The 24,004-nt window shown below is 40.4% G+C and overlaps 1 protein-coding gene across 8 annotated transcripts in view; it reads left to right on the top strand.

Moving 5' to 3' along the window:
• The window catches only part of PACSIN3 (protein kinase C and casein kinase substrate in neurons 3), a 327,454-nt gene that overhangs the window by 231,668 nt on the left and 71,782 nt on the right, over positions 1-24,004 (top strand). For all 8 annotated transcript variants that reach the window (XM_053720325.1, XM_053720322.1, XM_053720329.1 and 5 more), the window contains exons 5-7: positions 5,247-5,402; positions 14,953-15,128; positions 18,091-18,211. In XM_053720325.1, coding sequence (XP_053576300.1) covers positions 5,247-5,402; positions 14,953-15,128; positions 18,091-18,211 — 453 coding nt within the window. The remainder of the gene's footprint in view (positions 1-5,246; positions 5,403-14,952; positions 15,129-18,090; positions 18,212-24,004) is intronic.

The raw sequence follows: 24,004 nt of genomic DNA, 5'->3' as shown, positions 1-24,004 counted from the left end.
TACAACCCATTTCATGCATTGTCCCTGTCACTACTGCCGCATATTTCTGGTTTGATGAACTGCTTAAGGTGCTCGATAGTGACTCTCCTCCTTATGAGGAGATTATGGACAGAATCAATGCTCTCAAATTGGCTAATTCTTTCACTCTAGACGCCTCTTTGCAATTGGCTAAGTTAGCGGCTAAGAACTCTGGGTTTGCTATTGTGGCGCGCAGAGCGCTTTGGTTGAAATCTTGGTCGGCTGATGCGTCTTCCAAGAACAAGCTACTAAACATTCCTTTCAAGGGGAAAACGTTGTTTGGTCCTGACTTGAAAGAGATTATCTCTGATATCACTGGGGGTAAGGGCCACGCCCTTCCTCAGGATCGGCCTTTCAAGGCAAAAAATAGACCTAATTTTCGTCCCTTTCGTAAAAACGGACCAGCCCAAGGTGCTACGTCCTCTAAGCAAGAGGGTAATACTTCTCAGGCCAAGCCAGCTTGGAGACCAATGCAAGGCTGGAACAAGGGAAAGCAGGCCAAGAAACCTGCCACTGCTACCAAGACAGCATGAAATATTGGCCCCCGATCCGGGACCGGATCTGGTGGGGGGCAGACTCTCTCTCTTCGCTCAGGCTTGGGCAAGAGATGTTCTGGATCCTTGGGCGCTAGAAATAGTCTCCCAGGGTTATCTTCTGGAATTCAAGGGACTTCCCCCAAGGGGGAGGTTCCACAGGTCGCAGTTGTCTTCAGACCACATAAAAAGACAGGCGTTCTTACATTGTGTAGAAGACCTGTTAAAAATGGGAGTGATTCATCCTGTTCCATTAAGAGAACAAGGGATGGGGTTCTACTCCAATCTGTTCATAGTTCCCAAAAAAGAGGGAACGTTCAGACCAATCCTAGATCTCAAGATCTTAAACAAATTTCTCAAGGTCCCATCGTTCAAGATGGAAACCATTCGAACTATCCTTCCTTCCATCCAGGAAGGTCAATTCATGACCACGGTGGATTTAAAGGATGCGTATCTACATATTCCTATCCACAAGGAACATCATCGGTTCCTAAGGTTTGCATTCCTGGACAAACATTACCAGTTCGTGGCGCTTCCTTTCGGATTAGCCACTGCTCCAAGGATTTTCACAAAGGTACTAGGGTCCCTTCTAGCGGTGCTAAGACCAAGGGGCATTGCAGTAGTACCTTACCTGGACGACATTCTGATTCAAGCGTCGTCCCTTCCTCAAGCAAAGGCTCACACGGACATTGTCCTGGCCTTTCTCAGATCTCACGGCTGGAAAGTGAACGTGGAAAAGAGTTCTCTATCCCCGTCAACAAGGGTTCCCTTCTTGGGAACAATTATAGACTCCTTAGAAATGAGGATCTTTCTAACAGAGGCCAGAAAAACAAAGCTTCTGGACTCTTGTCGGATACTTCATTCCGTTCCTCTTCCTTCCATAGCTCAGTGCATGGAAGTGATCGGGTTGATGGTGGCGGCGATGGACATAGTTCCTTTTGCGCGCATTCATCTAAGACCATTACAACTGTGCATGCTCAGTCAGTGGAATGGGGACTATACAGACTTGTCTCCGAAGATACAAGTAAATCAGAGGACCAGAGACTCACTCCGTTGGTGGCTGTCCCTGGACAATCTGTCTCAAGGGATGATGTTCCACAGACCAGAGTGGGTCATTGTCACGACCGACGCCAGTCTGATAGGCTGGGGCGCGGTCTGGGGATCCCTGAAAGCTCAGGGTCTTTGGTCTCGGGAAGAATCTCTTCTACCGATAAATATTCTGGAACTGAGAGCGATATTCAATGCTCTCCAGGCCTGGCCCCAGCTTGCGAGGACCAGGTTCATACGGTTTCAATCAGACAACATGACGACTGTTGCGTACATCAACCATCAGGGGGGAACAAGGAGTTCCCTAGCGATGGAAGAAGTAACCAAAATTATTCTTTGGGCGGAGTCTCACTCCTGCCACCTGTCTGCTATCCACATCCCAGGAGTGGAAAATTGGGAAGCGGATTTTCTGAGTCGGCAGACATTGCATCCGGGGGAGTGGGAACTCCATCCGGAAATCTTTGCCCAAGTCACTCACCTGTGGGGCATTCCAGACATGGATCTGATGGCCTCTCGTCAGAACTTCAAAGTTCCTTGCTACGGGGCCAGATCCAGGGATCCCAAGGCGGCTCTAGTGGATGCACTAGTAGCACCTTGGACCTTCAAACTAGCTTATGTGTTCCCGCCATTTCCTCTCATCCCCAGGCTGATAGCCAGGATCAAGCAGGAGAGGGCGTCGGTGATCTTGATAGCTCCTGCGTGGCCACGCAGGACTTGGTATGCAGATCTGGTGAATATGTCATCGGCTCCACCTTGGAAGCTACCTTTGAGACGAGACCTTCTTGTTCAGGGTCCGTTCGAACATCCGAATCTGGTTTCACTCCAGCTGACTGCTTGGAGATTGAACGCTTGATTTTATCGAAGCGAGGATTCTCAGATTCTGTTATCGATACTCTTGTTCAGGCCAGAAAGCCTGTGACTAGAAAGATTTACCACAAAATTTGGAAAAAATATATCTGTTGGTGTGAATCTAAAGGATTCCCTTGGGACAAGGTTAAGATTCCTAGGATTCTATCCTTCCTTCAAGAAGGATTGGAAAAAGGATTATCTGCAAGTTCCCTGAAGGGACAGATTTCTGCCTTGTCGGTATTACTTCACAAAAAGCTGGCAGCTGTGCCAGATGTTCAAGCCTTTGTTCAGGCTCTGGTTAGAATCAAGCCTGTTTACAAACCTTTGACTCCTCCTTGGAGTCTCAATTTAGTTCTTTCAGTTCTTCAGGGGGTTCCGTTTGAACCCTTACATTCCGTTGATATTAAGTTATTATCTTGGAAAGTTTTGTTTTTAGTTGCGATTTCTTCTGCTAGAAGAGTCTCAGAATTATCTGCTCTGCAGTGTTCTCCTCCTTATCTGGTGTTCCATGCAGATAAGGTGGTTTTACGTACTAAACCTGGTTTTCTTCCAAAAGTTGTTTCTAACAAAAACATTAACCAGGAGATTATCGTACCTTCTCTGTGTCCAAAACCAGTTTCAAAGAAGGAACGTTTGTTGCACAATTTGGATGTTGTTCGCGCTCTAAAATTCTATTTAAATGCTACAAAGGATTTTAGACAAACATCTTCCTTGTTTGTTGTTTATTCAGGTAAAAGGAGAGGTCAAAAAGCAACTTCTACCTCTCTCTCTTTTTGGATTAAAAGCATCATCAGATTGGCTTACGAGACTGCCGGACGGCAGCCTCCCGAAAGAATCACAGCTCATTCCACTAGGGCTGTGGCTTCCACATGGGCCTTCAAGAACGAGGCTTCTGTTGATCAGATATGTAGGGCAGCGACTTGGTCTTCACTGCACACTTTTACCAAATTTTACAAGTTTGATACTTTTGCTTCTTCTGAGGCTATTTTTGGGAGAAAGGTTTTGCAAGCCGTGGTGCCTTCCATTTAGGTGACCTGATTTGCTCCCTCCCTTCATCCGAGTCCTAAAGCTTTGGTATTGGTTCCCACAAGTAAGGATGACGCCGTGGACCGGACACACCTATGTTGGAGAAAACAGAATTTATGTTTACCTGATAAATTTCTTTCTCCAACGGTGTGTCCGGTCCACGGCCCGCCCTGGTTTTTTTAATCAGGTCTGATATTTTATTTTCTTTAACTACAGTCACCACGGTACCATATGGTTTCTCCTATGCAAATATTCCTCCTTAACGTCGGTCGAATGACTGGGGTAGGCGGAGCCTAGGAGGGATCATGTGACCAGCTTTGCTGGGCTCTTTGCCATTTCCTGTTGGGGAAGAGAATATCCCACAAGTAAGGATGACGCCGTGGACCGGACACACCGTTGGAGAAAGAAATTTATCAGGTAAACATAAATTCTGTTTTTGAGGTTTGGGAAACTTTGCCCCTCCTGGTAGGAATGTATATCCCATACGTCACTAGCTCATGGACTCTTGCTAATATGAAAGAATTGAATTTATCAGGTAAGTTCTTACATAAATTATGTTTTTGGTTTGATTTCTGCACCTTTCAGTTTGACATCCTGCTTCATGATGGTTATAATAGAGTAGGTGCCATGTAAAGAAGAATGTATAATTGTATGTATTGGCTTAAAGGGACAGTAAAGTCAAAATTAAACTTTCATGATTTAGAAAGAACAATCAATTTTAAGCAATTTTCTAATTTACTCCTATTATCATTTTTTCTTCCTTCTCTTGGTATCTTTATTTAAAAAGCAAGAATGTAAAGCTTAAGAGCCAGCCCATTTTTGGTTCAGAACTTGGGTTTCTCTTGCTTATTGGGTGGCTAAATGTAGCCACCAATCACGAGCGCTAGCCAGGGTGCTGAACCCAAAATGGTCGACCCTTATAGCCTATATTCCTACTTTTTCAAATAAAGATAGCAAAAGAACAAAGAAAATTTGATGAGTAAATTAGAAAGTTGCTTAAAATTGCATGCTCTTTGTGAATCATGAAATAAAAAAATTGGGTTTTGTATCCCTTTAACCCTGTAGTTGCTTAGAAGGGCTGCACCCAGGGTGCATTTATACATTATCCTAGGACACACGTGTAGGTACTGTAGACTGTCGCCCAGAGGTAATTTTTGCCTAGATACCTGGTTATTCCGTTATGGTTTTGGGGAAAAAAAACATGTATTCAAAGGGTTAATCTACAATTAGAGAACAGGAGCTTGTGCAAGGCGAGAACATGAAATGGGAGAAAGGGACTGCATATTTGATTGGGCTTGGAGCAACAAAAAAAAGCCTAATTTTATTCATTATCACTTAAAATAAATACAAACGTGTTAAAGGGACATACAATTGAAAATAAAAAATTCTAATGTATTGCAAAGGGGTTAAACACATAGTTAAAGTCAAACTTCAGAGCAGCAATGCCCTACTGGGAGCCTAGCTGAACACATCTGGTGAACCAATGACAAGATGCTGTGTCTAGCCCCCAACCATTAGCTAGCTCCCAGTAGTGCATTGCTGTTCCTGAGGCTTCCTAGTTATGCTTTTCAACAAATGATACCAAGAGAATAAAGTACATTTGATGACAGAAGTAAATTGAAAAGGCTTTTAAAATCGCATGCTCTGAGATATGAAAGTTTTGACTTTTCTGTCCCTTTTTAAGTTCAATTTTATTCTCTAATAATTTAATTTTATTTGTATCATTGCAATAGCTGCTATGGTTGGTTAGACTGCAGTTTATTTTGATACTAGGTGGAGGTTACTAAAAAGCGGTACCATGCAGCTCGTAAAGACGAAAGGGCGGCACAGATACGAGAAGAACACTCCAAGGCGGATGCCTCTGTATCACAGGAACAGATACGCAAGCTACAAGATCGTGTGGAAAAGTGTAACCAGGAGGCTGAGAAGGTCAGAGGTGTGGGAACAAGGGATAATGGGTACAAATAGGCCTCCTCCTTCTTAGATCTTTGGTTGTGCTGTTACTAAATAGTACATTTTATTTTTATTATGTGTGTAAGGTCAGAGTTCTGATGCTAAATTCCATCTTGGCGATGAGAGCAAATTTTAAATGATTTCTGCTCAACAAATTTCAAATGTGGAGTGTGAAATGCATTTGTTTGTAACACACAAGGTTATAACAATTTTATTTGATACCATCAAGGTGGGATATATAGTTAGTGACATTAAACTGCTGGGCACAACTACAAAAAAACACTAAATACTATGTTATTGCATTTCATTCTGTTCCTGCAGCTCTCTACAAATTAGTTCTGTTTTAATAGCTTAAAGGTGCCAGATACTGAAGCTCCGCCTCTTTGTACTGGGGCTTCCATCTTGGGGCTGAAGTAATTTCACAGCCTGTGACCGAAGCAGTTTGCATTCACCTATCAGTGAGGCTGTCAACTGTATAAAGTGATTCAGGTCAGGCTGCATGATACAGAGCAGGAGCTGTATATTTTCATCTGCTGCATTGTTATGTATTAAGTGTTTTTTTAAAATATATTGTGTGCAACTGTGTAAAAAAAATAAAAATTAAAAATAGAAAGCTCACATGTTGTATCATGCACACTATCTCCAAGCAAGGGATACAGCTGTAAAAAAGTGACCCATATTACTGATCTGTGAGCGTGCACTGCTTCTGTCACAGGCTGTGAAAATACCTGAGCTCCAAGATGGCGGCGCCTAGTACAAAGAGGCGGAGCTTCAGTATTTGGCACCTTAAGCTATTAAAACAGGAAAACTATGGAGGAGGTACAATCAGTTACTTCACTATATATCGCATCATTCACACAAAGACAAATTAGACAGGGACCTCACCCAATTTGAGCGCCTATGCATAGCGAGTAAACCACAAAGACGATGGATTTCCCATATATACAAACTCTTGACAATTACACCGGACTGTCCTCTCCCCACATACACAAGAGCCTGGCATAAAGAGCTCAACAGAGAATTTGATCAGGAGGAGTGGCTTAAATAATTTTTGCTGGTCAAACGCTCTTCCGTATCGGCCACACAGAAAAGATGGTATCTCACCCCTGCAAGGCTGCACTGTCTTTACCCTACAGCTAGCCCTTTGTGCTGGAGGGGATGCTGTGAGACTTGTTCGCTCTTGCATGTCTGGTGGTCATGCCCGAGACTGTCTGGTTTCTGGTCAACGGTTCTCAAACAAGTTTCAGACATTCTACAGAGATCCCGCAACTCCCAGACACAATAGTCTTTTTGAACCTTCCCAAACCCAAAAGCGCACACACTCGATCTCTCCTCCTAATCCTGCTCACAGGGGCAAAGAGGTTGATACCAAGGAAATGGAAGTCAACAGAAATCCCCATGGTGGACGAGTGGCGGTCATCAGTGACCAAACTACTTACCTTAGAAAGACTGCACTACCTCAAAACAAATCAAATAACCATACATGAAATGATGACGGCACAATGGAAGGGTTCCCCATTATGATGGTGATGGTCCATATTAGCCTTCCCAGAAGGTCCTGGAGGTGAATGGTTTCTTCCCCCCCCCCCTCCTCCCCATTTTTTTTTCTTCTCTTTCCCTGTCCCCTCCCCCACCTCATGTCTGTCCTTACTATTACCTTTTTCATTAACTACGACACAAATCTGAAAACCTAGAATTTTGTAAACTGTTCTAGCTTTGTTCATTGAAACAGAAAACAAATTTTAAACTGTCAAGCTCCGTGAAGACTCATTTAAGACGAACAGCATTGGACAATCAAACTATATCTATATCCCTGTATTTAAAATGTCGGATGTTTCTTCCTTATGTCAATTTGAATTTTATGAATAATAAAGCTAGTTTGTTTTTCTCTTGTTAAGTGTGTTCAGTCCACGGGTCATCCATGGGATATATTCTTCTTCCCAACAGGAAGTTCAGGAAGTTGCAAGAGGATCACCCAAGCAGAGCTGCTATATAGCTCCTCCCCTCACATGTCCTATCCAGTCATTCTCTTGCAACCCTCAACAAAGAAGGAGGTCGCGAGAGGAGCTGGAGTTTTTACTTAACTATTAACTATTCTTCAATCAAAAGTTTGTTATTTTAAATGGCACCGGAGTGTGCTGTTTTTCTATCTCAGGCAGTATTTGGAAGAAGAAACTGCCTGCGTTTTTTATCTATGATCTTAGCAGGCGTAACTAAGATCCACTGGCTGTTCTCGACATTCTGAGGAGTGGGGTAACTTCAGACTGGGAATAGCATGCGGGGTCCTCCGCAAATGAGGTATGTGCGGTACTTTATTTTCTGGGAATGGAATTGACTAAGAAAATACTGCTGTTACCGTATGATGTAAGTACAGCCTTAAATGCAGTAGTAGCAACTGGTATCAGGCTGATAAATGTATGCGCAGTCGAGTTATATTCTAGGGACTAGAATTTGACTGAGAAAATACTGTTAACACTGAAATAATACTTAAGCCTTCTCTGCAGTGGTAGCGACTGGTAGCAGGCTTAGTGATAGCTTTGCATGACATTGAAAAATGTTGTTTTTTTTTATAAAACGTTTACTGGCATGTTATTCGTTTTTTTGTGATAAATCGCTTTGGGCATGATTTTTTCCACATGGCTAACATATTTTTCTGCATGGAAACCGTTATATCAGGGCTCCCACTGTTGTGATTGGAGTGGGAGGGCCCTTGTTTTAGCGCCTTATTGCGCAGTTAAAATTATTGCACAGTCTTTCTGCTTCTTCCTCCTTGATCCAGGACGTCTCTAGAGAGCTCAGGGGTCTGCAAATTTCATTTGTGAGGGAGGTAATCAGTCACAGCAGATCTGTGACAGTGTGCTGACTGTGATTAAAAGCGTTAAATCTTAATTGATATCTGTTTTATCCGTTTTGGGTATCGAGGGGTTAATCATCCTTTTGCTAATGGGTGCAATCCTCTGCTAATAGTACACTTCTTGTTAAGAATTGTTTAATTATATCTGTATTTTTGAAGCGCTGCAGCGTTTTTTTATATTGCTTGTAAAACTTATTGAAAGTGATTTCCAAGCTTGTTATTTTCATTGCTAAGTCTGTTTTAACATGTCTGATTCAGAGGAAACTGTTTGTTCATCATGTTCAAAAGCCAATGTGGAGCCCAATAGAACGATGTGTACCAATTGTATTGATATTGCTTTGAATAAAAGTCAATCTGTACCGATAAAGAAGCTATCACCAGACAACGAGGGGGAAGTTATGCCGCCTAACTCTCCTCACGTGTCAGTACCTGCGTCTCCCGCTCGGGAGATGCGTAGGATTGAGACACCTAGTACATCTAGGCCCTTACAAATCACTTTACATGATATGGCTAATGTTATGAAAGAAGTATTATATAATATGCCCGAATTAAGGGGCAAACGCGATAGCTCTGGGTTAAGGACAGAGCGCGCTGATGACACGAGAGCCATGTCTGATACTGCGTCACAACTTGCAGAACATGAGGACGGTGAGCTTCATTCTGTCGGTGACTGTTCTGATTCGGGGAGACCGGATTCAGAAATTTCAAATTTTAAATTTAAGCTTGAGAACCTCCGTGTGTTACTAGGGGAGGTATTAGCGGCTCTGAATGATTGCGACACGGTGGCAATTCCAGAGAAATTGTGTAGGTTGGATAGATACTATGCGGTACCGGTGTGTACTGACGTTTTTCCTATACCAAAAAGACTTACAGAAATTATCAGTAAGGAGTGGGATAGACCCGGTGTGCCTTTTTCCCCTCCCCCGATATTTAGAAAAATGTTCCCTATAGACGCCACCACACGAGACTTATGGCAGACGGTCCCTAAGGTGGAGGGAGCAGTTTCTACGTTAGCCAAGCGTACCACTATCCCGGTGGAGGATAGCTGTGCTTTCTCAGATCCAATGGATAAGAAATTAGAGGGTTATCTTAAAAAAATGTTTGTTCAACAGGGTTTTATATTGCAGCCTCTTGCATGCATTGCGCCTGTCACGGCTGCAGCGGCATTCTGGTTTGAGTCTCTGGAAGAGGCGATTCGCACAGAGCCGTTGGATGAGGCCTTGAGCAAAGTTAGAACCCTTAAGCAGGCTAATGCGTTGGTTTCAGATGCCGTAGTACATCTAACCAAACTTACGGCTAAAAATTCCGGATTCGCCATACAGGTGCGCAGAGCGCTATGGCTTAAATCCTGGTCAGCGGATGTAACTTCCAAGTCTAAACTACTTAACATTCCTTTCAAAGGGCAGACCTTATTCGGGCCTGGCTTGAAGGAAATTATTGCTGACATTACGGGAGGTAAGGGCCACGCCCTTCCTCAGGACAGGGCCAAACCAAAGGCCAAACAGTCTAATTTTCGTGCCTTTCGTAACTTCAAGGCAGGAGCAGCATCGACTTCCTCCGCTCCAAAACAGGAAGGAACTACTGCTCGTTACAGACAAGGTTGGAAAGGCAACCAGTCATGGAACAAGGGCAAGCAGGCCAGAAAGCCTACTCCCGCCCCTAAGACAGCATGAAGTCAGGGCCCCCTATCCAGAGACGGATTTAGTGGGGGGCAGACTTTCTCTCTTTGCCCAGGCTTGGGCAAGAGATGTGCAGGATCCCTGGACGTTAAAGATTATATCTCAGGGATACCTTCTGGATTTCAAATCCTCTCCTCCACAAGGGAGGTTCCATCTTTCGAGGTTATCGACAAACCTAGTAAAGAGAGAGGCATTTCTACAATGTGTACAAGACCTCTTAATCATGGGGGTGATCCACTCAGTCCCATGATCGGAACAGGGACAAGGATTTTACTCAAATCTATTCGTGGTTCCCAAAAGAGAGGGAACCTTCAGACCAATCTTGGACTTAAAGATCTTAAACAAATTCCTAAGGGTACCATCGTTCAAGATGGAAACCATTCGAACCATCCTACCCATGATCCAAGAGGGTCAATATATGACCACAGTGGACTTAAAGGATGCTTACCTTCACATACCGATTCACAAAGATCATTATCGGTACCTAAGGTTTGCCTTTCTAGACAGGCATTACCAGTTTGTGGCTCTTCCCTTTGGGTTAGCCACGGCCCGGAGAATTTTTACGAAGGTTCTGGGTTCACTTCTGGCGGTACTAAGGCCACGAGGCATAGCGGTGGCTCCGTACCTAGACGACATTCTGATACAAGCGTCAAGTTTTCAGAATGCAAAGTCTCATACAGAGATAGTTCTAGCATTTCTGAGGTCGCATGGGTGGAAAGTGAACGTGGAAAAGAGTTCTCTGTTACCACTCACAAGGGTCCCTTTTCTAGGGACTCTTTTAGATTCTGTAGAGATGAAGATTTACCTGACGGAGTCCAGGTTATCAAAGATTCTCAATGCTTGCCGTGTCCTTCATTCCATTCCAAGCCCATCGGTAGCTCAGTGCATGGAGGTAATCGGCTTAATGGTAGCGGCAATGGACATAGTGCCATTTGCGCGCCTGCATCTCAGACCGCTGCAACTATGCGTGCTCAGTCAATGGAACGGGGATTACTCAGATCTGTCCCCTTTGCTAAATCTGGACCAGGAGACCAGAGATTCGCTTCTCTGGTGGTTGTCACCGGTTCATCTGTCCAAAGGAATGACCTTTCGCAGGCCAGATTGGGCGATTGTAACAACGGATGCCAGCCTTCTAGGCTGGGGAGCAGTCTGGAATTCCCTGAAGGCTCAGGGATCGTGGACTCAGGAGGAGAAACTCCTCCCAATAAACATTCTAGAATTAAGAGCAATATTCAATGCTCTTCTGGCTTGGCCTCAGTTAGCAAAGCTGAGGTTCATCAGATTTCAGTCGGAAAATATCACGACTGTGGCTTACATCAATCATCAAGGGGGAACCAGGAGTTCCCTAGCGATGTTGGAAGTCTCGAAGATAATTCGCTGGGCAGAGTCTCACTCTTGCCACCTGTCAGCGATTCACATCCCAGGCGTAGAGAACTGGGAGGCGGATTTCCTAAGTCGCCAGACTTTTCATCCGGGAGAGTGGGAACTTCACCCGGAGGTATTTGCTCAACTGATTCGTCGTTGGGGCAAACCGGATCTGGATCTCATGGCATCTCGCCAGAACGCGAAGCTTCCTTATTACGGATCCAGGTCCAGGGACCCGGGAGCGGTCCTGGTAGATGCATTAGCAGCCCCTTGGGTTTTCAACATAGCTTATGTGTTTCCACCATTTCCGTTGCTACCTTGGCTGATTGCCAGGATCAAACAGGAGAGGGCATTGGTAATTCTGATAGCGCCTGCGTGGCCACGCAGGACCTGGTATGCAGACCTAGTGGACATATCGTCCTGTCCACCATGGTCTCTTCCTCTGAGGCAGGACTTTCTAATTCAGGGTCCTTTCAACCATCCAAACCTAATTTCTCTGAGGCTGACTGCCTGGAAATTGAACGCTTGATTCTATCAAAGCGTGGGTTTTCGGATTCGGTTATTGATACTTTAATACAGGCTCGGAAACCTGTGACAAGTAAAATTTACCATAAGATATGGCGTAAATATTTATATTGGTGCGAATCCAAGAGTTACTCATGGAGTAAGGTTAGGATTCCTAGGATATTAGCTTTTCTACAAGAGGGTTTAGAAAAGGGTTTATCTGCTAGTTAGCTAAAGGGACAGATTTCAGCTCTGTCTATTCTTTTACACAAACGTCTGGCAGAGCATCCAGACGTCCAGGCCTTTTGTCAGGCTTTGGCTAGAATTAAACCTGTGTTTAAAGCTGTTGCTCCTCCGTGGAGCTTAAACTTGGTTCTTAAAGTTCTTCAGGGTGTTCCGTTTGAACCCCTTCATTCCATTGATATTAAGCTTTTATCTTGGAAAGTTCTGTTTTTGATGGCTATTTCCTCGGCTCGAAGAGTCTCTGAGTTATCTGCCTTACATTGTGATTCTCCTTATCTGATCTTTCATTCAGACAAGGTAGTTCTGCGTACTAAACCTGGGTTTTTACCTAAGGTTGTTTCTAACAGGAATATCAATCAAGAGATTGTTGTTCCATCGTTATGTCCTAATCCTTCTTCAAAGAAGGAACGTCTTTTGCATAATCTAGACGTGGTCCTTTGCTCTGAAGTTCTACTTACAGGCAACTAAAGATTTTCGACAAACTTCTTCTCTGTTTGTCGTTTACTCTGGACAGAGGAGGGGTCAAAAGGCTTCGGCTACCTCTCTCACTTTTTGGCTTCGTAGCATAATACGTTTAGCCTATGAGACTGCTGGACAGCAGCCTCCTGAAAGAATTACAGCTCATTCCACTAGAGCTGTGGCTTCCACCTGGGCCTTTAAGAATGAGGCCTCTGTTGAACAGATTTGCAAGGCTGCAACTTGGTCTTCACTTCATACTTTTTCCAAATTTTACAAATTTGACACTTTCGCTTCTTCGGAGGCTGGTTTTGGGAGAAAGGTTCTACAGGCAGTGGTTCCTTCTGTTTAATGTTCCTGCCTTGTCCCTCCCATCATCCGTGTACTTAGCTTTGGTATTGGTATCCCATAAGTAATGGATGACCCGTGGACTGAACACACTTAACAAGAGAAAACATAATTTATGCTTACCTGATAAATTTATTTCTCTTGTAGTGTGTTCAGTCCACGGCCTGCCCTGTCTTTTTTTGAGGCAGGTTCTAAATTTTAAAATTATAACTCCAGTCACCACTGCACCTTATAGTTTCTCCTTTCTCGTCTTGTTTCGGTCGAATGACTGGATATGACATGTGAGGGGAGGAGCTATATAGCAGCTCTGCTTGGGTGATCCTCTTGCAACTTCCTGAACTTCCTGTTGGGAAGGAGAATATATCCCATAAGTAATGGATGACCCGTGGACTGAACACACTACAAGAGAAATAAATTTATCAGGTAAGCATAAATTATGTTTTTTGTTTTTTTCATTCTCAACAATAAACCTATATATAAAGTAAAGAAAAACAGGAAAACTAATTTGAAAATAGCTGCAAGAACAAGATGAAATGCAATAACAGTGAGTAGTTGCTATTCTTTAAAGGTTGTGCACAGCAGTTTAAGAACTGGTGGTTTTATCATCTTTTGACTTCTCAGAAGTCTTTTGGTTCCACCTCTTCTTATACCAGTCAGCTTTACTTCTGTTTTTGCCTATTTGAAGTTTGTATATGCCAGGCCTCAATTTTCCTTGGTATCACTGGCTTCTTATAATTTGAGCCTGACACCTACATTTTGACCATGAGATAGATATAGAAATATAGATAGATATATAGATATAGATATCTATCTATATCTAACATAAACCTCACTGCTAACTACTTAGAAAATTTCAAGAAACATTTCTGTTTGTCTTTTTGTCTGTTAAGAATTATATGTATAAAGATATTGGAACTAGAATTGGGGGTAATTAGTGAAATCGAGATAAATTCTTACAAGTTTACTAATCTCCATCTAAATGTGACATTTGTATAATATTTGTAAAATAGATATAAATTACTATATATAAATTGCTAAATAAATTTAACAGCAGCAATCTTCTATTTTACCAAAAATGAGTAAGGTAAAGCACTTATATACTGCAGAGACCAATCTCCTGGATATATCAAAAAACCTCAGGGTAAATTCTGATAGACTTTTAATGTTATACTAAAATAAATATTGTAAAGAGTCTTTCTTTTAGGGCCCTAGTTTATTTATACATCCATATACAAATCCCCAATTTGTCTTAATTGATTGCATAATTTAGTCACTTTGTATTTCTATCATAACGTGCTTATATTTCATCTCAGTGTTAAGATGCTACGTGTTGTGTAATATAAATAGAGCAGTAACAAATAAGAGAAAGCCAGTGAGATTATTATCAAAAATTAATTAAATCAAATCTGGAGTTAAAGCCATCTGGTATTCTGGTTTTGAGTCGGAAAATCCAGTATACCTCTCCAGATCCCCTTCCCTAGATGTCACTTTTTCTATGACAGTCCATCTTAGGGACTTCTTCTTGTCCCCTATATATAACAAACAATTACTACCCTCCATCTGGTCAGCTGTGCTAGCAGTTGCAGCTGGCAACATATTACTGTGCATATTAAGTTATAGGAATGAAAATTCCCAGAGATGACCAACAGAACAATATGGAGTTAAAAAGCTTCCTTATTATTAAGAGTATGAGATCTGTTTCTTTTAGTCTTCTTCTGTAACTATCTCCATATCTTGATCTGAAGAAGTCTGACTATAGATGTGCTGAAGTCTAAAAGAATGATTTGGTTTATAGAGAGGAAACTCCCAAAGACTTTTGGGTTTAAAGTGATTCCAAGAAGTTTTAAAATTCTAAAACCGCCAGTTCTTGAGTGTAATGTCACATTGAGTTTGAAAATAACCCTGATTTTATCATGAGTGCTCTCCATATCGTTTCCCTCTCTCCTTATATAACCATTTTAGTGTTCTCCTACTCATCTGCTCCTTTTTTCTTTTCCCTTCATATTTCCCCTTTTTTCTTTTTCCCGTGTCCCTTTGTTTTCCTTTTTTTTTCTTTTCTTCTGTCTGCAAACCCCAGGGGAAGACTGCGTATGAGAAAGCTTTAGAGGAGCTGAATCGATACAACCCTCGTTACATGGAGGACATGGAGCAGGTGTTTGAGAGCTGTCAAGAGGCTGAGCAGAAACGCCTACGCTTCTTTAAGGAGATGATGCTGGATATACACAATCATCTCAATCTTTCAAGCAGAGAAAGGTACTTTGGCCAGTCAGGCACTTTATCCACTGATCCATCTATGCCTATAATTACAGGGATATGATTTAGATGGAAAAACAAGACATTCTAGTGTGCTTTAGTTATCAAATGTATCTCGTTCTCTTGGTATCCTTTGTTAAAACATAGTTCCTTGCTATGAAAGTATTCTGAAGTTTATTCTGGAGCTTGCTGCCATGTGTAGTGCTCAAGGCACATGCCTGCTCCCGAGTGTACTCAGTATGCTGTCATGGAAAGGTACTTGGTTTCAACAAAGGATAGCAAAAGAAAGAGGTACAGATCATTAGTTAGGCCACATCTGGAATACTGTGTACAGTTCTGGAGAACAATATCTTCAGAAATATATCAATAAACTACAAACTGTCCAAATGAGGGCTACTAGAATGGTACATGGTCTAAAATATAAATGTACAAATTAAGACTTTGACCTAAATATTATGTATAGTTTAGAGGAGAGAAGGGAAAGAGGTGACATGATAGAAACCTTCAAATATATACAGAAAGGGTGGTGGATTCATGGAACAAACCTCCAATTGAGGTAGTAAACACAGGGACTGTAAATTAATTTAAAAATGCCTGGGAAATGTACATACAATAGCATTTATTCAAGCCGTGCATAATTGGAGCCTACCCTGGACAATACATGCTTGTCTTTAAAGTTAACTTGTGAGTGCCTGTGTAGAACATACACTAGTTACTGCTTAGAAACCCTAAAAAAAATTAACAGACCCCAATTAATTATTTACCTTATAAACAAGGGAGGGCCAGATCAAACTATCTTGGGGGCCGTATATGGCCCCGGGGCCAGTACTTTAAGACCATTGTTCTTTATATATTATATATATTCACAATATATAGATGACTGTGTCTGTTGATGGATACAAATCCCACCTTGCGCTGCTACCTGGGTAAATGTCACTTCCGGTTCCAGAGCGCACACTCAGTTTCCCCCCCATTTGTTCATTTTTTATTAATTGTAGTGGTACAGAAAAATCATTACTTATGATAATTCTCAATACATATTACATAGTTACGGGTTATGTAGGTTTTAGATCCAATCTTGCTATAGGTCCATACAGAATGAAGATCGGCTATAAATTACATGTATCTATTAAAAAAAAAAACGGAAAAGAAAAAACACAAACGAGAAAAACAGGCATATTCAATAATATACAGAGCACACTCTCTGTTTAAGCGTCCCCCACGGGAGAACACTTTGCCAGTGGCCCCCAGGTACATTAAAGGGACAGTATACACTCATTTTCATATAACTGCATGTAATAGACACTACTATAAAGAATAAGATGCATAGATACTGATATAAAAATCCAGTATAAAATGGTTTAAAACTTACTTATAAGCTGTCAGTTTGGCTCTGTTGAAAAGGTAGCTGGAAAGCCCACTGCAAGTGGTAAATAAGACACCCCCCCTCCCCCTTCTTTTGCATATGAAAAGACCCTTTACACAAACAGGAGCAAGCTGGAGAAGGTAGCTGACGGTATTCACATAAAACTTTGGGGTTTGGTTAGGAGTCTGAAAATCATAGCAATGTTATTTAAAAATAAGCAAAATTATACATTTTTAAAAAAACAAAACTTTATGGGCTTTATAAATAGGTCGTCTACAAAACATTTATGCAAAGAAAAAATGAGTGTATAATGGCCCTTTTAAGCTTGATACACCTGATTTAGTGGGTCCTCAGGATCCTGGAACACCTTTGATCGCTATAACTGACTTTGATATTTACCCACCTTTGATTTATTTGCAGATAGCCAAAGGCTCAAACAAATGAAAAGTGCACACAATTATATAAAAACATACAAAAAAAATGTTTACTTCTATTCCCAAATGTACTTTGTTCTCTTGGCACCCTTTGTTGAAGGGCATACCTGGGTAGGCTTATGAACGTGCCTGTGTGTAGACCAGTATATAGCAGCAGTTTTATATCCGTGCATTTTAATGACTATTATACACTTCTGATCACTAGATGACACCAGTGTTTGCACAACATGCAACATTTTTAAAAGTGTTACTAAAAAACAGCTACCATATACTGTTCCAGGCATGTGCATTCTCCTGTGACTACCTAAGTGTGCTCTTTTAATAAAGGATACCACAAGAATGAAGTAAAGTTGATAACATAAGTAAATTGGAGAGTTGTTTTTAAAATTATATGCTTTATCTGAATTATGTAAGATCATTCTTTAGTTTGATGGACCTTTTAAGCTTTAACCTTTTTTTCTAGGTCTGGAGACCCATCATGGATGCGTAATTAGTCTGATTTGTTAGGGTATTGTATTGATAAGATATAAATAGGACAACTGCTTAGGCATAAAGAGAAAAAGTCAAGTATTCCAACTGCACACAACCCCTTTATGCCAAGTAAGACATGATATGATTTGAAAGGGACAGTATACACCAAATTTCATTTAACTACATGTGATAGACACTAATATAAAGAATAATATGCACAGATACTGGTCAAAAAATCCAGTATAAAACCATTAGCACCGTTAAAAAGGTTAGCTGGAACACCCACTGCAAGTGGTTCTATAGCAGAAAAAGCAGACACTCCCCTCCCCTGCATATGAAAAGACCCTTTACACAAACAGGAGCAAGCTGTAGTAGGTATACATCAGTATTCTCATAAAACTTTGGGGCTTGGTTAGGAGTCTGAAAATCAGAGCAATGTTATTTAAAAATAAGCAAAACTATACATTTAAAAAAAAAAAGAAAAAAAGTTCTATAGGCTATATAAATAGATCTACAAAACATTTATGCAAAGAAAAATCTAGTGTTTAATTTCCCTTTTAAGGTCTCCCTGTATTGAAGAGTCCATACCTCCCCTGACCTTCCACCTCTAGAGATTTCACTTTTGGTGATAAATTTAATCAGTTAAGTATCTTGGTTTGTCTTTTCAATACATAATGTTGCTTGTTTGCAGCTTCCACGCCCTTTACAGGGATCTGTACCAGGGCATCCAGGCGGCGGACGACCATCAGGATCTGAAGTGGTGGCGAAACACGCACGGACCAGGAATGGCCATGAACTGGCCTCAGTTTGAGGTAGAGGAACTAGTAAAAGTTTTTTTTAAAAAAATAAAGGGACCTTAAAAGAACATTGTACTGTAAAATATTCTCCCTTTTACTGTTTTTCCATTGTTACATTTTTCCTGCTGGAGTGTATTTAAAGGACCAGTAAATATAGTAGATTTGCATAATCAACACATACATGATAAAAATATGCACTTTTTCTGACAAATTTCAGTTATGTCTATTTCCATTTCCACTGCATCATGTGACAACCATCAGCCAATCACAAATGTATATACGTATATTCTGTGAACTCTTGCACATGCTCAGTAGGAGTTGGTGACTCAAAAAGTGTAAATATAAATAGACTGCACATTTTGTTAATGGAAGTAAATTGGAAAGTTGTTTAAAATTGCTGCTCTATCTTAACATGAAAGTTTTTAATTTGACTTGAGTGTCCCTTTAATTGCAAACATCTACTTTACCTTAATTTGTTGTTTACTATTACTAATTTTGCTTGTATCCCCACATACACTGAAAATATGAGTAACATGTCTTTTCTCTATATAAATGGAAATAGGAAACCATAGCACTGATTAATCTCACAGATGCGGGGGGGGCGTCGTATCCACTTGCAGGCTCAGCCCTTTGTTATGGACATGACTTCCTAGGTGATGGTTTTAATGAGCCAATACAGCTATTTCAAATACAAAAATATGTTTAAAGAAACAATGTCCCATATATTTAATACTCATTTGGAACAGATAGGAAACAAATGTTATAGTAGTGTCCCTTTAAACAATAAATGATAGATATAGTGGTGAGAAATAACGGTGAATTTAAATCAGATATGTCTAAGATTGTGCAGATGTACTATAGTGAGGCAGTGGGAACGTCATGTAATTAGGTTTCCATCTGAGGCCAGTTAGGGACATTTTATAAATGGGTTTATATTGTGCAAACAATGCCTGTATCAATGATGTCTGGAGACTGCATTGTCACCTCTAACACGGGATTGGAAAGCCCACAATTTTCATTGTTAAATTTCAGGAAAAGGGGCAAAATAAATAATGAAGGTAAAATGCAAAGCTTTATAATTAAATATTTAAATTACAATCTCAATGTTTAATGTTCCTTTATAAATTATATTCCAGCTGGATACAAGTTCATCAGTAAATACAATTAGAAATTATTTGCAACCAAGAGAGTATTTACAGTAATTTTAAGTCATTACTGTCGATTTAATTTTTCCATGTTTTTTTCAAAATAGATTCCCTCAAACATATATTATTATTATTCAGACGGAAAATACAATTTTAAAAATGTTTCCAATTTACTTCTATTATCAAATTTGCTTTATTCTGTTATTCTTTGTGTAAGAGATACCTATGTAGGTGGCGTGCACATGCCTGAATCGCTACATAACAGGAAATAGTGCTGCCATCTAGTGCGCTTGCTAATGTAGAACATTGTTGCAAAACTGCTGCCATATAGTACTGCAGACACGTGCACACTCCTGAGCTACATCCCTGCTTTTTCAACAAAGGATCACAAGAAAATGTAATAGAAGTAAACTGGAAAGAAACAATTTGAGCTTTATGTTCCTTTACCCTAATTTATTTGATGTTACCTACATTGGTCCTCACCCTAAAAATACCAGTTGTGTTGGTAAAATACGGACAGGATGGGAATCCTAATTTAGATACTATTATTAAAAATGTCTAGAAAATGTTAGACTAAGGAAACGAGAGCATTAGTCACTGAACAGGAAAATAAATTGACATTTGCAGGATACCAAATGTACTTGACCTTAATTGACGTTTATGCAGATTGAATTGATTCTTTCTACTCTCCAAAAACACCAATACTAATCAACAGAATGTGCTTGTGCAATATGATTTCTCTGTATGATCAATCACAAGTAATGTCACAAAATATTTAGGTGACCCGTGATGTAAAAGCTTTTATGCTGCCACATTAATGACTGTTTAAATTGCAGGATGTCAACATTTATTTAGTTTAAGCTACCATATAGTTAATGCACATTTTAGTAAACATAATGCAGTCACACATTTATTTCTTTCATGTAATTAGCAAGAGTCCATGAGCTAGTGACGTATGGGATATACATTCCTACCAGGAGGGGCAAAGTTTCCCAAACCTCAAAATGCCTATAAATACACCCCTCACCACACCCACAAATCAGTTTTACAAACTTTGCCTCCGATGGAGGTGGTGAAGTAAGTTTGTGCTAGATTCTACGTTGATATGCGCTCCGCAGCAAGTTGGAGCCCGGTTTTCCTCTCAGCGTGCAGTGAATGTCAGAGGGATGTGAGGAGAGTATTGCCTATTTGAATGCAGTGATCTCCTTCTACGGGGTCTATTTCATAGGTTCTCTGTTATCGGTCGTAGAGATTCATCTCTTACCTCCCTTTTCAGATCGACGATATACTCTTATATATACCATTACCTCTGCTGATTCTCGTTTCAGTACTGGTTTGGCTATCTGCTATATGTAGATGAGTGTCCTGGGGTAAGTAAGTCTTATTTTCTGTGACACTCCTAGCTATGGTTGGGCACTTTGTTTATAAAGTTCTAAATATATGTATTCAAACATTTATTTGCCTTGACTCAGAATGTTCAACTTTCCTTATTTTCAGACAGTCAGTTTCATATTTGGGATAATGCATTTTAATTTAACATTTTTTACCTTAAAATTTGACTTTTTCCCTGTGGGCTCGCGGGGGCTGAAAATGCTTCATTTTATTGCGTCATTCTTGGCGCGGACTTTTTTGGCGCAAAAATTCTGTTTCCATTTCCGGCGTCATACGTGTCGCCGGAAGTTGCGTCATTCTTTGACGTTATTTTGCGTCAAAAATGTCGGCGTTTCGGATGTGGCGTCATTTTTGGCGCCAAAAAGCATTTAGGCGCCAAATAATGTGGGCGTCTTATTTGGCGCGAAAAAATATGGGCGTCACTTTTGTCTCCACATTATTTAAGTCTCATTTTTTATTGCTTCTGGTTGCTAGAAGCTTGTTCTTTGGCATTTTTTCCCATTCCTGAAACTGTCATTTAAGGAATTTGATCAATTTTGCTTTATATGTTGTTTTTTTCTTTTACATATTGCAAGATGTTCCACGTTGCAACTGAGTCAGAAGATACTTCAGGAAAATCACTGCACAATGCTGGAGCTACCAAGCTAAGTGTATCTGCTATAAACTTTTGGTATCTGTTTCTCCAGCTGTTATTTGTATTGCATGTCATGTCAAACTTATTAATGCAGATAAAATTTCCTTTAGTACTGTTACATTACCTGTTCCGTCAACATCTAATACTCAGAGTGTTCCTGATAACATAAGAGATTTTATTTTTTAAATCCATTAAGAAGGCTATGTCTGTTATTTCTCCTTCTAGTATACATAAAAGTCTTTTAAAACTTCTCATTTTTCAGATGAATTTTTAAATGAACATCATCATTCTGATACTGATAATGGTTCTTCTGGTTCAGAGGTTTCTGTCTCAGAGGTTGATGCTGATAAATCTTTGTATTTGTTCAAGATGGAATTTATTCGTTCTTTACTTAAAGAAGTGTTATTTGCATTAGAAATAGAGGATTCTGGTCCTCTTGATACTAAATGTAAACGTTTAAATAAGGTTTTTAAATCTCCTGTAGTTATTCCAGAAGTGTTTTATCTCCCTGATGCTATTTCTGAAGTAATTTCCAGGGAATGGAATAATTTGGGTAATTTATTTACTCCTTCTAGACGTTTAAGCAAATTATATCCTGTGCCATCTGACAGATTAGAGTTTTTTGGGACAAAAATCCCTAAGGTTATGGGGCTGTCTCTTCTCCTGCTAATGTACTACTATTCCTACGGCAGATAGTACTTCATTTAAGGATCCTTTAGATAGGAAAATTGAATCCTTTCTAAAAAAAAAAAAAAAAAGCTTACTTATGTTCAGGTAATCTTCTTAGACCTGCTATATTTTTAGCGGATGTTGCTGCAGCTTCAATTTTTTGGTTAGAAGCTTTAGCGCAACAAGTAACAGATCATAATTTTATAGCATTATTATTATTCTATAACATGCTAATAATTTTATTGGTGATACCATCTTTTGACATCATTAGAGTTGATGTCAGGTATATGTCTCTAGCTTTTTTAGCTAGAATAGCTTTATGGATTAAACTTGGAATGCTGACATGTCTTCTAAGTCAACTTTGCTTTCCCTTTCTTTCCAGGGTAAATAATCATTTTCGTTCCTTTCCTCACAAGGAACAAAAACCTGATCCTTCATCCTCAGGAGCGGTATCAGTTTGGAAACTATTTCCAGTTTGGAATATATCCAAGCCTTATAGAAACCTATAGCCAGCTCCTAAGTTCCTATGAAGGTGCGGCCCTTATTCCAGCTCAGCTGGTATGGGGCAGATTACGTTTTCTTCAATTTGGATCAATTCCGTTCTTAATTTCTGGTTTCAGAAACATTGTTTCAGAAAGGTACAGAATTGGCTTCAAGTTAAGGCCTCCTGCTAAGAGATTCTTTTCTTTCCCGTGTCCCAGTTAACACAGCAAAGGCTCAGCATTTCTGAAATGTGTTTCAGATCTAGAGTTGGCTGGAGTATTTATGCCAGTTCCAGTTCTGGAACAGGGGCTGGGATTTTATTTTATCTCTTCATTGTACCAAAGAAGGTCAATTCCTTCAGACCAGTTCCGGATCTATCATTATTGAATCGTTATGTTAGGATACCAACATTCAAGATGGTTACTGTAGGACTATCCTGCCTTTTGTTTAGCAAGGGCATTATATGTCTACAATAGATTTACAGGATGTGTATCTGCATATTCCGATTCATCCAGATCATTTTTAGTGTCTGAGATTCTCTTTTTAGACAAGCATTACCAGTTTTGTGGCTCTACCGTTTGGCTTAGTCTCAGTTCCAAGAATTTTTTTCAAAGGTTCTCGGTGCCCTTCTTTCTGTAATCAGAGAATAGGGTTTTGATATCTCCTTATTTGGACGATATCTTGGTATTTGCTCAGTCTTCTCATTTTCGAAGAATCTCATACGAATCGACTTGTGTTGTTTCTTCAAGTTCATGGTTGGAGGATCAATTTACCAATCAGTTCATTGATTCCTCAGACAAGGGTAACCTTTTTAGGTTTCTAGATAATTCAGTGTCTATGACTCTGTCCTTGTCAGACAAGAGAAGTTTAACATTGATATCAGCTTGTCAAAACCTTCAGTCACAATCATTCCCTTTGGTAGCCTTATGCATGGAAATGTTGGGTCTTAGGACTGCCGCATCAGATGCGATCTCCTTTGCTCGTTTTCACATGCGACCTCTTCAGCTCTGTATGCTGAACCAATGGTGCAGGGATTACTCAAAGATATCTCAATTTATATCTTTAAACCGATTATACGACACTCTCTGTCATGGTGGACAGATCACCATCGTTCAGTTCAGGGGGCTTCTTTGTTCTTCCGACCTGGACTATAATCTCAACAGATGCAAGTCTTACAGGTTGGGGAGCTGTGTGGGGGTATCTGACGGCACAAGGGGTTTGGGAATCTCAGGAGGTGAGATTTCCGATCAATATTTTGGAACTCCGTGCTATTTCAGAGCTCTTCAGTCTTGGCCTCTTCTGAAGAGAGTTGTTCATTTGTTTTCAGATAGACAATGTCACAACTGTGGCATACATCAATCATCAAGGAGGGACTCACAGTCCTCTGGCTATGAAAGAAGTATCTCGAATTTTGGTTTGGGCGGAATCCAGCTCCTGTCTAATCTCTGCGGTTCATATCCCAGGTGTAGACAATTGGGAAGCGGA

The sequence above is a fragment of the Bombina bombina genome, chromosome 7 (assembly GCF_027579735.1).
Source record: "Bombina bombina isolate aBomBom1 chromosome 7, aBomBom1.pri, whole genome shotgun sequence".
In the NCBI taxonomy this organism is placed as follows: domain Eukaryota; kingdom Metazoa; phylum Chordata; class Amphibia; order Anura; family Bombinatoridae; genus Bombina; species Bombina bombina.
The sequence above is the reverse complement of the archived record's forward strand: the minus strand, read 5'-3'. Positions and strand labels throughout refer to the sequence as shown.